General features: G+C 40.7%; 1 protein-coding gene across 3 annotated transcripts in view; it reads left to right on the top strand.

Annotated features, from left to right (window-relative positions):
- Positions 1–18,494, top strand: part of gsk3ba (glycogen synthase kinase 3 beta, genome duplicate a) — a 32,345-nt gene that overhangs the window by 2,102 nt on the left and 11,749 nt on the right. For all 3 annotated transcript variants that reach the window (XM_062432107.1, XM_062432106.1, XM_062432108.1), the window contains exons 2-3: positions 9,747–9,940; positions 17,434–17,517. In XM_062432107.1, coding sequence (XP_062288091.1) covers positions 9,747–9,940; positions 17,434–17,517 — 278 coding nt within the window. The remainder of the gene's footprint in view (positions 1–9,746; positions 9,941–17,433; positions 17,518–18,494) is intronic.

The raw sequence follows: 18,494 nt of genomic DNA, 5'->3' as shown, positions 1-18,494 counted from the left end.
TGCTTCAGGGCCATGACGTGCTGATGATGTGTGTCAGCAGGGTGAGGCCTGAGGTCGAGGCTCTCCTCTGGGGCTTGGCACTGGAAACCACTGGGTAGACTAGAACACACAAGCATACACGTACACAATGTGATGCATCCCAAATCCAATACATCTCTTGCCCCAGATATGGGTGTCGAAGCATTGGTGCGTTCCTGTCTGTGCCGATTGTTCGTGATTATGTTGCTGTTCAAAGGAAAACACGATTTATGAAATCTGGTGTGAATCAATAAGTCGTCCAAAGGTAAGAACCGGAGGTCTTTGGCCTAATTGTTGTGCAGACATAAGCTACTGAATTAGCAGCAAATGCCTAGTCGACCTTTTGGACTTAACATTGCATGAGTATTACTCTGGTGGTTTCTCAACCTGAGAATATTTTATTCCCTAAGAGCCTCATCTGGTAAACCAGTGCATTATTAGAAGTCATTGAATGCTTGGAGGTGACCAAGTAATTGGGTGTTAAATCATTTGATTTCTACAAGCAGGTGATGTTCAGCACCGTAGAGTTTTTGATAGCTTAGAAATCGCTTGTAATGAACCGTTAATATATGAAGTATTTCTGAAATTATCTCCAGCTATACCTAACACTGGAGATGAGAGAAGGTAACCAAGGACTAGAAGTTGGTTCAGCTCGAACTTAAAGGAGAATACTGATGATTTAAAAGTCGATAAAAAAGTTGATACGCTGACACTGACACTGGATGCATTCAGATACCCTTAACACAATATTATTAAGTATGCCTTTATATTCCAATACGTAGTATATCAAATGCAGTATGCATAAGTATCAGGATGTCCTACTACATTCTTACACATTTGGCAAGCCACCATGCTTTTCTGTCTATTTTGACCCACCATCCTCTGCCGGTGGAAGATCTGGCACATGAGCTGCTAAGAGCACAGACCAATGACAGCACATTGACAGTGCTATGAGAGGAGCCAGTGCAACAACAAAAGCCGCAATGACAGATGAAGTAGTATGTCCCAATTACAGCATGCAACAGTATGTACTTTGGAAAGGCAGCTACAGTATGTACTAGAAGTAATAGTAGAAGTATGTGATTTGGAATGCAGCAATTGACAGATTCCCCTCTGTGTTTTCCATATGCTCAAGCGCTTGCTGAAGTCATGTTAGAGATAAGAGAGCCTATGAACCATTCCCACATATCCTACTACTATCCTGCATCGTGGGTGTTACTACTGTAGGAAACGGTCTTTGGTGAAACTTCTGGTGGTGGTTTTGGCCTTTGGATGTGTAGTGGAGGGCAACACCAGAGGTGAACGGAGCCATCAATAACAGCGCTGGGCTGCGATGCAATTTTGTTGTAGTGGCCACAGATAGAATCGCATGTTACATGACGACCTGTGGCCCATTGGACATGTCATTGCAAAAGAAACAGTTCTTAAAACGGTAATAACACATCTCTGAGGGTCACAATAACACCAAAAAAAGAGCCATATCAATAACCAATTTTATGACTCAACCGGAGCAGGATGCTGCATGGGCTCAAAAATGCAGAAGCCTTCTGCGGCATTTGTGAGCAACTTTCATTGAAGTAAATGTGGCACCATGGTGGAACAAGTTTACCAGTTCTCATAGTACATTCATGCAGCGAACTGGAGCTGTTCCTGGAAGCTCTGCAGTGAACTGGTGAAGTAACATGTTTTAACACAAACTGCTGTTTTCATGCTAAGATGTAAAGAAGCAGACGTCTTTTTTGGTCTTGTGTAGAACAGGCTTCAAGAATTGGTTTGAAAGCTGCTGTGATTGTCTGCCATGCTGTCTGCAACAGATCTACTGAGTTTTTGGAAACAGATGCACTCAGGAAAAGCTTGACGACTCGAATACAAGCTGTGCTGTAGAACTGGAGGAGGCAACCCCTGCATATAATATCAGTAATGAAATATGAGACTAGATAACAGCTTTGTGAAGCACTGTATCTTAAATGTTGTCCTCCCCTGGTCTTAAAAGTTGAATTACACCTAAATGATAACATTTTTGGACTGTATTTGTTGGTTCTGGGTGGAATGAGTATGTATGGGATTCTGCTTGACCAGGGTATCCATACTAGTAAAGATTTACTTCCTGACACCATATCCCCCTCCCTTAGTTTGGTCTAAATACAGCTTGGAAACATCAACAGTCACACCCTCATAAATACTGTCTTGTTATCAATGTCGAAGTATATTGTGAACAGTATTTTGAAATGATCTGCCAGTCATTTTCTCGATTTAATAAATAACTTGGAAAAAAACTAGAACTTTAGGAGAAAGCATCAGTTTATCTGACCAACAGTCCCAACAGTCCCAAACCTGAAGACAATCAGCTTACCGTCATGTAAAGAAATTGGCTAATTAAAATTTTCCCAGCCATTATATTAACCGTTTGTTTCATCTTCAACTTGTCAAAAAGTTGTGTTTTTTCAATTAACAAGTTTCCACAGAATCGTATATAAAAAAAGGAGATAGTCAATGAAATGCAAATTGACCAGATTTGTCATTCAGAGGTGTGTGATTTAAAGTGTCAGCCTTGTTGTGATTGTGCTGTATTCAGGCAACACCATGTCACCTGCTAGGAATCTTGGTTCCTCTTTCTCTTTTCCTATGTTGCTTACCGTTACCCTGACCCCCACCATGATGATCTCAAGCAGCTGTAGGTGTATATGATCCCTAGGAGATTACTCTTACCCCTCCTACACAGGCAGACGGAAACACACGTACGTACGCAACATACATTCACACACCCACATTAGAGCTCTCTCTTAGGTTTTTATTTTTTGGGGTGAGGCAGCTGGCCAAGAACAATGAGCGGCTTGTTTAGCATTTCAAAGCTGCAGCCTTCTCTCTCTCTCTCTCTCTCTCTCTCTCTCTCTCTCTCTCTCTCTCTCTCTCTCTCTCTCTCTCCCCCTCCCTCCCTCCTCTTCCTCCCCTTTCCTTTCTGTCCCTCTCTCACATTTTGCAAGTGAAGATGGGAACAAAATTACCCAATTATACTCTTTGATTCTGAATTAAACAGGACTCGCAGACAAGACAAGAAGCATATATCTAAAATCTATCCACCCCCATCGTGTCTGGTCAAAACTCAGTGTGGCAAATTCACTTTTTCAAATTCTACCAGCAGCTTATATTTTCTACCAGCCACCATCGCACTTTTGTGTATAATTGACTTTTGTGTAACAATTGTCTAATATACATTTTTCCTATTAAAAAGTTTTAACTTATGGTTATCTATTTTTTTATTCTCTCTCACACACACACAGTGCAGATCACCTCCTTGGGGCATGTAGAGACTTCATGGTCCTTGATAGTCACCAATTAAAAAAAAATGTTGGTGCCGTCACATTGCTGTTAAAGTAGTCCATCAGAGGCGTTCTCTGGCTTTCTTCTTCTTCTGATGGAAATTTGTGACTAGACTAGATGCAGTCGCAAGTCGTTTTACTACCCTTCACAGGTCATTTATAGAATAACTCCATTGAGTGCCACTGACCATTGTGGCTGGTAGATGGATAAAATTCGCCAGCCTCTTCACAAATTCACCTAGTGCTAATTTCCATCCCTGTCAAAACCTCTCTGATACCTTCATGTCTCAATCTTAAAGTCAGCTTGGCCAAATGTCTCTGTGTCAGAGGTGACATTCCTGTGACTGGATGTTCCAGTAATGTAGTGAATTATCTTATCAGCTTTGCAACAGTGTTGGGAGACTTTTCATGTACCTGCACACATTCACACAATGCATGCATGTTTGCTCGTGGTACAACCCGTTTTGATAGTGAGGAATTTAGCAAATTTGGTCACACATTCCTCACAAATATCTACTACTGAAACCTGTTTTACATTCTGCAATCCTTGTATTTATAATAATAGCAATAGTCAGTGGCCAAACAATTAATAAATGCACTATTCTGTATGTCTCACATGAATTTGTTTGCCAAATATCTGGGCAGAAAGAACACTTTGGCAGATGCACATTCACTTGCAGTGATGTCACAGCAATGTTGTAAAAATAATCTCATCTTGCCATAAATACATTGAGAATGTCATTACTACAACCTGTCACTATCTTAGAAACATGAACACAGCAACATTTTACCACTTTATTACCTATAAAACCAGAGTAATCACTTGACTTCAGCATTTTATTTCTTTATTTTGACTGTTGTTTCTGATTTCAAGTACATGTACATTAGTTTCAAATGGAAAAAATGTTCCCATTGGATGGATGGTCGGTCCTATAAATTTGTTCCCGTCTAGAATCTTGTAATTAAAATGAGACATATTGCTGAGTGTTTTTCCTGGAGTTCCTGTTTCCCTCATTGTTAACAGTTAACAGTTGACATAGTTTCTTTGCACACAGTCAAACTGACCAATAATGTTGAATTATTTTGACTATTACTTATTGACGAGTTACCATATTATGAAATCGAGAAGTTTGAGACAACATTGAAAACCTCTAATATTTCCCCCTAATGAACCTCAAAATAATCTTAAAGATTGAGGATTTAGAAAATATGATTCTGCACAATTTCTGTGCACAAGTGCTTCAAGTTTCCCGCAGATCATTGCTTGCTAAGTGGCATTGTGATAGTGGGAAATGTGGCATTAGAACCGAGTGAAAGTATAGAAAGTTAAATTGTTATTCTAAGCAAATAGTAGCTTTCTCAGCGTAACATCTTGGCTTGAATAACGTTTTTTTTAAGGGCAGTGCATGGAGTTCTAAAATGCTTCGCACAAACTGGATCAATTGTATCTGAAGCGCGATCAGGCGGACCAAAATTGACCAGACCATTAGTAGATCAATACATCAAGCTTAGTTCCCTGACAGATGGAAAGGAAACTTCGTCACAGATACAGATTTTGCTAAATAAAGAACGTAAGACTCTAATCAGCAAAAAGTACTTTCAAAAGAGGGCTGTCTTGTAGTGGTCTCAGAGGGTGAATAGCAGTTTCTAAACCACTTCTCAGGAGGGGAAACAAGGCCAAATGCTTGAAGTGAGCTAAGAAATGCCAGCATTTCACAGTAGATGACTGAAAAACAGTCCTATTTACTGATGAATCCAAGTTTGAGATTTATGGCAGTAACAGAAGGATGTTGGTAAGGAGATGAAAAGGAGAGAGGACAATACCGCAGTGAATTGAACCCACAGTGAAAAGTGGTGGGAATATTCAAGTATTGGGGTCTTTTTCCGACTCTGGAGATGGACACGTTCTCCGAATTGACTACATCCTGAACAAGAAGAGGTACCACTCCATTCTTCAATTGGCTATATTTAAAAAATGCAGTTGGGTTTCCCGTATTGTAAATGACGGTGAACACATTTCCACTTGCAGGTATTATATCTGTATATCTACAATTAAATCATTCACATTTCTACGACCGGGATTTGTTATTGAAAAACTGAGGAAATCCTTAAGTTGTCTCACAGATATTATGAACTGCCGACCTGAAGACTAGCAGAACAGTCAAATCCAGAGAAATTATGAGTATCTAAATGTGTCTCTCAATTTCAAGTAATTGTGCTCTAGCATTACCTGAGATTGGAATAAATAAAATAAACACAGCTACGTCAATTTTGTTGTTACAGCATCAGCGTTAACATGATGTACAACACTTCAAAGCCAAGCATATTGTCATGGATGTATTCTTGTACCGCAATTATGACTTTATCAATTGAATTTAAGGGAGGTAATAGCACCATTAAAATAATAAACTTACTTGACTTTGGTGTTCTGCTAGATTTCACTCCTAAGTCATGAAGGTGATATCGTGAATGCGCCTACAAAGAGGCAGGGATCATTTTATTGGTCAACACTGTATCTGGAATTTTACTGGTTGGGGGATTTTCACAGTTGTTGCAGGAAAAATCAGTGCAGACGTTTGCCAAATGCACAGAAGTAGCAAGGAGAATAGCTGAAGCTGGAGCAGGAAATTTGTGCAAGCAACAACCTATCTGAATACAAGCATACAGTTTGAGAAGAAGCAGAGCAAATCAAAGTACAAGCAGGGGCTGTTTGAGTGCGACGTGAGTGTTTGAGGGAACGAATGACCAAATCTGAAGTGAAATCAATAAATCATGCTGTCAAATAGAAAGACTGCGCTCTTGAATAAAGATAGGAAAAAAGCTCCATGTAACCAAATTCATGTACATTTTTCAAAGATTCAACTTTTGGCTGATATTACCATATATTGTATCACATTCAAAACAACAAATGCAACATAGAAGTATCTTGACTAGTGGTCTCAAACTTTTTGACTCCATTATACAAGCTGCTGTGTTACTTGGTCAAATATTGTATTAGTGAAGGAGTGAACGAGAAGAATTTCACAAACAGAGTGCCTTATCTGGTATTTGTGGAGTCCGTCATAGATTTTTAGGGCAGGAAGTGCACCCACTGTTTGCATACTCACTGTTATATCTTGCATACACACCGTTTACAGGCAGGATATTGACCCTCAGTACTGTATTGTGTGGCAGTAAATACCTTGGTTAGATTCTCAATTTTGCAGTACCCCCTTTCTCATATGGAGCATTTTAGTGTCTTTCAGCTCATTGTTTAGATTTTCTGGCCTGTAGCAAATTGTTTAGGTTCACTCACAAGTGTCAAGCAACCTTGTTACCAGCCATAGCATGCAGCTGTTTTCTGCAAAAAAAAAAAAGATCTGATGAACCTCACTTAATACTATGTAACGAGTTGGAGATCACGAGAGATACAAGTTCATATTTAGACAAACAGATTCATTTGAGTAAAAAAATAAAAAAACTGCTTACATGTTTAGGTATCAGTACCAAATCTGGTAGCTTTGAACATGGGTCCTGTAATTGCTGGACAGTAGAGATTTTTCTTTGTGTAAACACGTTAGTCGTTTTCAGTTGTGGCCTGAACTACTCTGGTGACCTGAATTGACTATCGACGCCTGCGGCCAACAGGTCCAGCAGCAGTCACTCCTGTGTCACTTTGTTACTGATTAATACAGCAAACATACATGAATTCACACGCTGCCATTTGCTGCACTAGTTACACTGTTATGCCATGTAGTGTTTTAACAGAGTAGCCATCAAGACGCTTGTCATCGGTTGTGATTGCAACAATTTTCCGGCTGTAAATTTTTTTTAAATCCAATGGAAATGATCTCTTTGATGATTGACAGTTGATGAAAATAGTTTTTAGGCAAAAGGTTATGTGTCACGCATCAGTCACTCACTTGCGATGCAAAGAATGCCATTTCAGTTGCATTCTGATTACTTCGGCATTCCTTATTTCCACCACTGTGAGATCTCGCTGTATTTTCTTCTCTCTCTCTTTCTGTGTGTGTGTGTGTGTGTGTGTGTGTGTGTGTGTGTGTGTGTGTGTGTGTGTGTGTGTGTGTGTGTGTGTGTGTGTGTGTGTGTGTGTGTGTGTGTGTGTGTGTGTGTGTGTGTGTGTGTGTGTGTGTGTGTGTGTGTGTGTGTGTGTGTGTACAATTCTCACGGTTTGAGGAAGTGTGGAGGCGTCATAGAAATGGCCCTGCTGGAATATGTAGGCAGACTCGTATTGCGCTCGCTCTCTCTCTCTCATACACACACACATATGCTTTGAAAGTCTATTTCTGTTGCTACAGAATCCATCTTCAGCTTCTCTTTGTAGACGTAAAGCAACAGTTTTGGGTTTTATCAGACCCCCGCTCTTCCATTTTCCCCATCCTTTGATTGTGAGCACATCTTCAGTAACTGCACCGCTCACTGGACACACACTCGCAGAAAGAACAATGCAAACATATACATGAGCGGGAACACACAAACACATTCATATACAATTATTAATTCATGTCGGGGTTGGACCCTGGAGAGGTTGTGATGGTTCTTCTCCTCGTGTGTGAACGTGTGCGTATCTCTGTGCAGGCACTATTTGCGTTGAAATCAATAACCCTGCTGGGAAATAAGGCCAGTCAGCCAATGAGTATGAAAATGGATAAAACCAGTAAAGCTCTTTAACCTATTCAGTCGAACATGTTGACTTTTTGGGTTTGAAAATGATTCAATCCATGCAGGGTTAATGAACCTAATCACGCACACCGAGTCACAGGATGGCAGTTTTCAAGAAGTCACCATGAAATGGTCACTTCCTCCTCACGTGGAAAGGACACGGTGGCCTGGTGGTGTCCTCTGTGTGGAGGCGGCCTGGTACCACAACATGCTGCATGGAGTTTCTATTAAATAACACCATAATCTGGAACAGCCACGGTTATTAAGCAGCACTAATCCACCCATCAGCGGTATTTTGTGCCCACTGTGACCTGTTGAAAAATGTGTTTTGCCGCTTTCTACTAACTTTTTTCAGCAACTTATCTGAAATTAGTTAAGTTTCACAAAGATATTTTGAGTGAGTCTTTTGGCTCATATGTTGAACCTTTTCTGCTGTGGTTTGCAGTTTTGCTTCCTGGAAGGGAAGAAGATTTAAAGGCAGGTGCTGTGGTAGTATTTGTCACGTAGGTAGTGTGTGGTTATGAGTTAATGTGAGAGCCGGTCAGATATCAGAGCTGTGAAGGAGGAGGCGGCGCATATTTGTGGCACGTGACACACACTTTTTCCTCGTTCTTTAACTGTCAGCTAATGTGAACTTTAGCTCTTGACAAAGAGGATAGCAGGTGAGTGTGGGAGGAAGAGAAGTGATCTCAGCCAGCTCCTGACTGACTGCACAGGAAGACATAAAGGGGAGGGGGGCATGTGAAAGCAGATTCTGATCTATAGTGCATTAGCATTGTAAAGATACAGAGTCTTATTAGTTTATGACTGATTATAATCTCAGATATTGCATTTGTCATTATGGTTGACGAGTTTGTCCAATTAGTCCCAGAGAGTGCAGCCTGTATCCATTTTTTTCTCCACCTTTTTTTATTCAGGGAAGTTTCTCTGAGAGCGATCCTTTCATTTTAAGGAACACCCTGATGACATTCACACACTTACACATTCATACCTGGAAACTACCCCTTACAACCACAGTCTGATCTGCTCCACTGGAGCAGTTAGGGTTAAGGGTCTTGCTCATGGGCCCCTCAGTGGTGGTAATGAGGGAGGGGCAAATGCTGCTTCTTCAATTTCTCTCACTCAGATTATTCCTGCTAGCAATCCTCAGGTCACAAGCTCACTTCTCTCACTTCTCTCACTCTATAGCTTCAAACAGGCGATTTGGTGAAATGAAAGAATAAATGTCCATTTATCAGTAGCTGTTAAGATGAGTCACTTTATAAAGGAAGTCTATTTGCCTGAACTTGCAGCAGACGCTTTTAGTCCTTCCTATGGGTCAAGTTCCAAAAGACACTGGATCCTACTCTTACCATAATCCAACTTCCATTAGACCCTTTATGCCCGCCCAATTTGACTTGATGACATAATCAGGGTTATTTAGACTTAAGAAAGCTTCCGGTAGGGCAGCAGAAGACATTATACAACCGTTTTCACCGTCGTCCCCATAACAAGTTCACTGGATGGCACTGTTTAGACGCACTGCTGGAACAAATGGGGGTTAAACTGGCTGTAGTCATAAAGACAGAGGCCATATTTGCTCTCCTTCCCTCTCTTAAGATATTTATTAGCAGGGATTCAAACGTGGAACTACTACTCACCACTAAACTCTACTGTTTAATGTGTACACTGTTACATTTTGGCATTACCAGTACTTTTCTGAGCATGTGCATCTCTCTCGGTCTGTTTCTCTCTCGCTCTCTTCAGGGGATAAAGATGGCAGCAAGGTAACAACAGTCGTGGCCACTCCAGGCCAAGGCCCCGACCGGCCACAGGAGGTGAGCTACACGGACACTAAGGTCATCGGCAACGGCTCGTTCGGCGTCGTCTACCAGGCCAAACTCTGTGACTCCGGAGAGTTGGTGGCCATCAAGAAGGTCCTGCAAGACAAGAGATTTAAGGTACGCACAAGGCATCTTTCAGCTAACTGTCTCAACAAAACTATGACCAACGGACAGAGAAAACGGAAGAGTAAATGACAATGATTCACACTTTCACTCTGTCATCTTTTTTTCTAACAATGTAACCAAAGTAGAGATTTGTTGCCTTAATGAATGTGATGGATTAACTGTGAAAGACAAACATGAATGGAGTGATCTTTCTCACGTACACTGAGATCAGACAAGCTGCCAAAAACACAAAAGGAAAATACTCGTGTTTTGCAACTGACACATCCCTGCTTCAATGCTTGTGTGTGTCTGTATGTGTGTGTGTTTTCCTGCTTCTAGTGTTGGTGGGAGGGTGTCCTTTCACACAAACAAACTTGGAACCCGTTAATACTCAGTCATCTGTCACGTTTAGTTCAGTTGCCACCATGGAAATGTCATATTTCCTTCCAAGCAAAGCTCTGCTGGAATCCTCCTCCTGTGCTTTGAATAGATTTGACTGATGGCTTGTTGTTTCTCGGCTGTGGTGACATTGTCTGTCACTCCCTTTGCTTGGTTTGGGGGTGTGGGGGTTGGGGGAGGGGTGTCCCTGCTGCTAGCTCACAGCTCGCAGATAAAAGACCTGAGACTGCCGAGCCTGCAGGACAGCTGCTTAGATTCTCATTAAGTAAAGAGCTGAGGGTTAGGGGTGGACAATATAACGATCATCGGGACGAGTCAAAATGATTCCTGATATTTTAGACATTGATACTGTGTGGGAGATTCATTTTTAAATATAAGTGTTAAATGTGTTGTAGCCATCATAGGCTGTTCTTAGGCATATACTACCAGACAGTTCCTTAATGGATTCAGTTAATATCTCACTTTCTGTGCAATAAAAAACTTTCATGGAGACTGATTGAATAAAGTTGGTTTTCACTTTTGATAATTATCAAATCTGCTTTTACTAAGCAGTGCTCAGCAGTGTGTCAGGGTGCTTTCAAGCATCCAACCGCTATTGAAAACAAATGCAAGCACAGATTTTTTTTTTGTGTGTGTGTGTGTGAATGTTAGTTACGCCTGCAGTCAAATGAAGCCACTCTATACATTCACACGATTTAGCTCTCAGCCTGTATCCCACATACCCGTGCCTGCACAGCATAAAGTGCTCTGATCGGATGATGCAACACAATGTGCGACTATAATGTGTTCCACATGTGAGCTGAAAAACCTGCACATGGTGATTCTATTGTAAACTTGATTGTAATTCAATTTAAACATATTGCAGTTATAATGGAGGAAAACAGAAATGAGAACACATATTTTACTTACTGTCTTTATTTCTCTATGTGATAATCTCATTTCATTTCTCTAATACTGAATTTTAAGCAAAATGATTAGCAAACCTAAAACATGATTCAAATGTATTCATTAACATGCATTAAAATTGCAAAATGTGTTGAATATTTTTTTTAAAAGAAAGGAGAAATGCTTCATGCCACCCCCCCCCGAACCCCCACCACCCCCCATCCATGCACATACAATAAATAACTATGCTATAAATAAAGGACTCAATAAAAACATGACCTGAGAAGCTGAGGGAACACCATCATAACTCTCATGAATCTGCAATGAGGAAAGACCAGAGGTAGAATAAGAATGTAAAAAATTCCTGAAAAAATAGATCATGCATATTTACATGGATTAAATGCATTTCTAATGTATACACACAATGATGCTGGTGCTATAATGAAGCTGTGCAAGACATCTCTGTGTTTTGAGAGTCATTTCTTTATTAGTGCTGTTTGATATGTATTTTTCTGTCGAGTGTGGTGTATTTGTATTAAGCCCCGTCTGTAGTCCAGTGTTGCAAACTAGCTGACTGTAAGTGCTTTTGCACTGCTCTGTGTTACATACATGTCGCCATCAAAATAAACATGAAAAGAATAAATAAATCAATAAATCAGTTATCTGCTGTGTGCTAGAGCTGAAACTAACGATTATTTGCATTACTGATTAATCTGGTGCTTATTTTCTCAATTAATCGTTTAAGTTGTTTGGGCCATGTGAAAAATGTCGATCGCTGTTTCCCACAGCTCAAGGTGCAATCTCAAATGTCTTATTTTGTCCCTACCAACAAACCAAACCCCCCCAAAATAATCAGTGGAGGTCAAAATTATAGACCACTAAAAAAACCTAGAAGAAAAAAATCACACTTGAGAAGCTGGAACTACAGAATTTTGATATTTTTGTCTCTTACATGATTAATGATTAATTGATTGTAAAAATTGTTGGCAATTAATTTAATAGTTGGCAAGTAATCAACTAATTGCAGCAGCTCTACTGTTTGTTAAATCTATTAATGGATTATCTTGGTTTAAATGCATTAGACAGAGATATTCCCTTGATTCACAGGGATAGTCGCTGTCTCTTTCTCATTATCTACTACTATTATCTACTTTGTTTCTCTCGGGGCGATCAGTGTGTGTAAGAGTGATGGCAAGACAAGCGTAGGTATTCCCTGTCGTCTCCCACAAGTATGTAAAAAAAGTAAAAAAAAGGTAGTCAGATGTGTTTGTCTGCAGCGTTTTCCCCCCCAGAACTGTCATGCTGAGCCAACCGGTTCAGCCAAATACTTGAGCAGGAGGTGCTCTGAGTTTAAGCTGTTGGAGGTTCAACACTGTTTCAGCAGATGCTAGTCCTCAATCTGAAAAAGATGAGGCAAATGTCACTTAATGTTTTTTTCTCTCTTTTTTTTAATACGTCCATGCTGCTGACAGCATTCTTTTTTCGTATTGTCTTTCCATACATCCATCCCTTTCTTATGGATGTGATATCTCAGGAACGCCTTGAAGGAATTCCTTCCAATTTGGCACAAATGTCAACTTGGACTCAAGGATGAACTGATCATATTTTGGTGGTCCAAGGTCAAAGGTAATTGTGACCTCACAAACACGTTTTTTGACCATAACTCAATCAATCTTATGCTAATTATGACAATGTTTCACAAAATGGTCTAATAGGATAAAATGATGAAGTGATGACATTTTTCATCAAAAAAAGGTCAACGGTCAGCTTCACTGTGACATCATTATGTTTCTGGCCACTATTTAACGGCAGGAGCAGGAGGGGAGATTGTGACCGTATTTCACATTTTGTCGGCGATCGAAGTGATGACACTATCTTGGGAGCCCACCTTGAAACTTCTAAAAGAACTTCTGTGCTGCCGGGTTGAGGATTTGTGCTCTATCACAATCGTTTTATTGGCCGAACATGTGAACACACACAAGGAAAATACACTCGATACCATTTATCAAATTCCTTCAAAGTCTTCACTGCAAATATTATGAGTCTGGACGGACGTGGATGTAAACTGGTTGGTGGAGACATACAACTGTGAGACCCGACCATCTGTCACAATGTATACACACACACGCACGCACGCACAGTATTTGTGACCACGGGATCTGGCTATGATGTAGTCGTATCCTGCTCTCGGTGGTTAGCCTGTGGGTAGCGACACACTCGCAGGTTGCATCTGTAAACAGCTCATTGTTTTCTTCTTTTGATGTTTAGCTTCCTCTTTACAGAAGACCCTCCATCTCAGCAGCCCTCCATTTCTTACCTATTTTCGGTCTTGTACTTGCTAGGCCCGTCCTTCCCTGTGAACAGCTTGTCCTGAAAAATGAGGCGAATGAGCGCTAAGTCTCCTCACATGACTGCCTAGCACGCGCCAAAACGCATACTCAGATGCCTGCTCTTTTCTTCTATTTTATTACTTCTCCTCCTCCACCAAAGCTCTTTTTCTATGCCTCTGAGTGAGCAGAAACATGCTACTCCAACATGTGGGTATGCTTTTTTTCCCTCTCTCACTGTCTCACCATACACATACACACACGTCCAACAGGGTAATCATGTGAGCAGGCTTCGTGTTACGGTGTAGCTGATAAATGTGTGAGACAATCCTGGTGGGCTTACAGGCTGCTCCCAGTGCATTATGGGATAGGTCCTTCTCCACTCCCATCTGAGGGATCACATATCAGCCGATTGGAAAATGGATGCTCGCATTAGAACCAACACACTCGCAGAGCGAGAGCCTGTCTGGTGATAGCGGACAATATGTTGAGAGGATACGTCTGGTGGTGATCTTTTTATTTGTCATCCTACAAATCCAATAAAAAGACCAACAAAGAACTCATCCCATTAACCAGTATTGTCTGTGTAGCCGAAGCCCGATGAGCTTCTTCCTCTGTGCTGCTTTTAAAAACACATCATTGAGTCTCACTGTTGAGCTGGATGACATGTTCCTCCATTATCATGATTGATGAACAAGGTCAATCTGGTTTAGTATTTTCTATACAGACTGTCCTGCTGTGTAAATACTTATTAGCAAACCAAATGTGTATCAATCCGCAGGTGAAAGTAATTATTATAAGCACTATTCACTCTTATTTGACTAACATTTACTAAAAACTAGTGCTCATCTGTTTTTAAAGATAGAATAACTATTCTTAGGCTTTAAATTGAATCCTTTGTGTACATTTAATCTCATTTATCTGCTGCTACTTGAGCAACACAGTAAGACGGAGACGCCCAGTGCATTTGCGTGTGTTAGTCTGTGTGGGTGATGTGCAACTGCTCTTCACTCTTCATCTTTTTGGAAACTGGATGTGGTTTTGTCTGATGATATACAACAGCATGAAGTTCAGGTGTTACAATTGAGCCTTTCTTCCTCTCTTTCGCTTTTTCTCCATCTCCATCTGTCGCTCTCCCCCTCTCTCTGTCTCTGTCTCTGCTGGCTGGTCTGCTGACACACTGGAGGATGACAGGTCAGCAGGAATGACTGCAGTATAACTGGAGCTGGGCAGGGCCGTACTGAACAGCCCGTCTGCTCCTCCTCCATATGGTACCATCTCTCTCACACATAACAAAACACGCACGGACACACACAGACACACACAGACACACCCTAAAACACTCCCACTAAGCCACCGCAAGAAGACGAGGGCGTTGCCTAGTAGTGCACGATGGTCTCTGACCTGCACAATATGATGTCACTTTATGATGTGGGGGGGGTTATGTGTGTATGTGTGTGTCTGTGGTGGTAGTGCAAAGGGTGTAAAAGCAGCAGGAGGACTGTGGGAACCATTTGCGTCTGCCTGTAAGTGAATTAGCCTGGGAGGATTGTCTGTACCAGACTATTAAGCTGCGCGATGCTCTGCTGCTGCAGAGTTTAGTGGACAGACGGCTCTCTCTGCTGCGTTTAAAAATGAATGAAAAGGGATTTAAATCCTCATAAAGAGGAGCAGAGAAGTGTGGAGGGACAGCAGCATATCTCCCTCTGCCAGCCAGATATTGGTCCTAACCCACATAATGGAGGGAACTCCATTTATCAGGGTTTTTTTTGTCAACCACATTCAGACGGTCAGCAGATCAGCTCACTAGGCAGCTAATACAGCTAAAATAATTAGTAGCGTAATAGATAAATGCATGGAGAGAGACTTAATCTGGAGTATCAAGGGTTTTTAAGCAAAAAAAAAAAAAGCTGATTTTCTTCAATTTTTATGACAGTACATCTGTGAGTTTGGGACAAAACCAGGTATTTGAAGACCTCAACATGGACTCTGGGTAATTGTGATGTGCATTGGGTCATTATTTCGTGATAATTCATTCAAGTCATTCTGATGGACTGGCTTATCGGTCAGCTTGACTAAAACTACCAAAACCGCTGAAAAAAAAAAAAAGAAGCAGTGATTTTCCACTTTGAGTTGATTTTATTTGTTCAGATACTGGAAGGATTGTAAAGGCTTCAAATATTCATAATAGCACAAGCAGAAACGATCACAAAGATAAAAGCACATTCGTTCATCAGGGTTACATATTTTTCTATCACGTGTCCCTGAAGTCAGCGGGTTAGTTGGTCATTCAGTGGCTCCTCATCAGCTTATCAATCAGTCACGCTTGTTCTCAAGAGATTTACAACAAGGACCTGCGTTTACTCAGGATTTACTCAAGATGCAGGTCAGACAGTGCAACGAGGTATATTGTCCGCTTTGTGGTCACACCCTGCGAGAGCCTCATGACCCTTTTTTTCCTTTACCCAGCAGCACACACGTATTAGTCATATTAGCCTGTTTGCTTGGTTTTCCAGCTAGCTTGGTATTGGAGTTCACTCAGGAATCCGGTCAGTCACTTTGTCAGGTGGAATATATACGATCATTTATATTCTGTGCTGCACAGACTAAAACCTGACGAGCTGTAAATGTATTTTCATAATATCAGTATTCACTCCATGATAGTATTGTATTCATACAATATAACACAAAACTCACACAATTCTACTTTTAAACCTGCACTTGACTCCGACATCAAAAGTCTGATTGTTAACAAAACAGACAAACAAACGAGAAAAAAAATGGTTTTGTTAACCATTTATCTGTGTATATTTTGTGAATTTTCTATGAATTTGTCCACAATATGTTGTGATGACCTGTATTTGTACTGCAAATACTGTTGCTAATTGCTTTGCTATTTGCTGTATTAGTTGTTTGATTTATTTATTTTTTACTTATTGTGTTGTATTCACTGTGTGATACACCTCATCACATAACAAAAGGGTTGTCATTGCTGTAAGACAAAGTATATGCGCAGAATGTATAAAATGAAAGCAATAAATAAAGTATTTTTTAAAAAGTCTGATTGTTATGCAATTACTCCACTAATCAGCCACATTCTGATTTTTACTCGTGCTTCATTTACTTGGACATTTCTCCATTCACCTTCTTCACCTTCTCTGCATTGTTATCCAACCAATAGGCAGTCAAGTCAGTGCTATAAAGATAGAGAAGGGGAGGGAGGGAGAAATGGAAACAGGGAGAAAATCTGAACTATACTGGAGCTGTTGAAACTTTATGTAATGCTTGAGTTCCTGCCAAACCCTTCGGAACGTCAAAGTCCATATGCACAACCATTTTCTGCATGGACACACTGTATATGTATATAGATGGAATAACCAACCAGGTTTCAGTACTAACATTGGTCTAGTGGCCCCGTGAAGGCCTGTGGCTCATCACACGAACAACACACACACACACACCTATATATACACACATCTCTCTCTAATAACTTTCAGCTTGTCTGTGCTCTAACTCTTGCTTTACAGGAGCTGTTTTTTCTATCGTCATTAGCACCTTTAATGGCAACAGCAAACAGAATTGTTTAATCATGTTTTCGTGAAGTTTCTATGAATTTTTTTTTAGCATTTTGTCGCTGTTAACACTTCCAATTATCTCAGATCCTGATTCTGGGCACATTGAGCTTGTGTCGGTGACGTGGCGTCAACAAGATGATTGTTTGGCAAGACGAAGAGCGGCATGTGATGTGTAACACTTTCAATTTGTAGTCAGAAAGAAACAGCTCCTTTTTTGCGTTGTTGGTCACCTGAAGGTCCAAATACCAACGAACGCTTTGTGTTATTAGAGTGGCAGATGTTAATCTTAAATGTTTTTCATGTTTTTTGTTTTATTTAGAATCGCGAGCTGCAGATCATGAGGAAGTTGGACCACTGCAACATAGTCCGCCTGCGCTACTTCTTCTACTCCAGTGGAGACAAGGTTAGTGGGTTATATGTGCTTCTTCTTAACCATCATCTATATCTCTACGTAGGCTGCATGATTGTGTGTAATTCCCTGTAGAGTGACCATGTTTCAAGTTCTGAGGCCACTTAGTCTACATATTCCTGCATATTTATTTATTTTATTATAGCGACAGAAAAGAGATGATGGGAGTTATTGGTGCGTTTAATGGCAACGGGAGAAATGGCAACAGGAAACATGCCACACAATACGTAATTGTGTGGTTGTGTTTTCATGAATGTGTTTTTCTCTAGCATTCTTTCGCTGTTACCACTTCCAATTATCTCAAATGTGGATTCCGAGCACATTGAGCTTGTGACAGTGACGTGGTGTCAACAAGCTCCGACATAACAACAGCATTAACATATTCGTAAATCTGAAAAAGCCCTTAAATTGTCCACTTAAAAATAAAAAGGTGGATTCAGTTAGAAATATAAAGTAGGGTCCTCTCCTTTAACATATTGTAAAATCAAAAAAGAAGAATCCAGTCTTTGGTATATTACTGTTTCTAATGTTCAAATAGCTGCAAAATGACTGAAACTCCTCTTGAGTATATGACCTGTTCTCCTCATGCTGCCTCAGAGCACTTCTTTCTAGTATCAGTTTGTCATCTTTCAGAGCTCAGAGTCAGTGTAGTGAAAGTGTTTCTAACATGTTCCAAAGAGTCACTGTGATTATTAATGGTCAGACTATCTAACAAAGTAATGAATGCTAGTTACTGTTCTGCCTCCTTTAGTTCATCTTCTCCCCATATTGGACTGCCAATGTCTGTCAGCTGCACCATCTCCTGTCATATGTCAGCCTTCTGGCCCGTTTGACTGTAATAAATACATTAGTACGGCACATTGCATCGTGACAGGGAAGTCCCCCTCTGCGGCGCGGCCTCGCTGTCCGTGTCTCTGTCGACCATCAGCGTTTCCCCCCGGAGACTACGAGTCTGGACTATGTCATTCAGT

This window comes from Scomber scombrus, chromosome 13 (assembly GCF_963691925.1).
Source record: "Scomber scombrus chromosome 13, fScoSco1.1, whole genome shotgun sequence".
Taxonomy (NCBI): Eukaryota; Metazoa; Chordata; class Actinopteri; order Scombriformes; family Scombridae; genus Scomber; species Scomber scombrus.
Note: the sequence above shows the minus strand (reverse complement) of the source record. Positions and strands in the feature narration are given on the sequence as shown.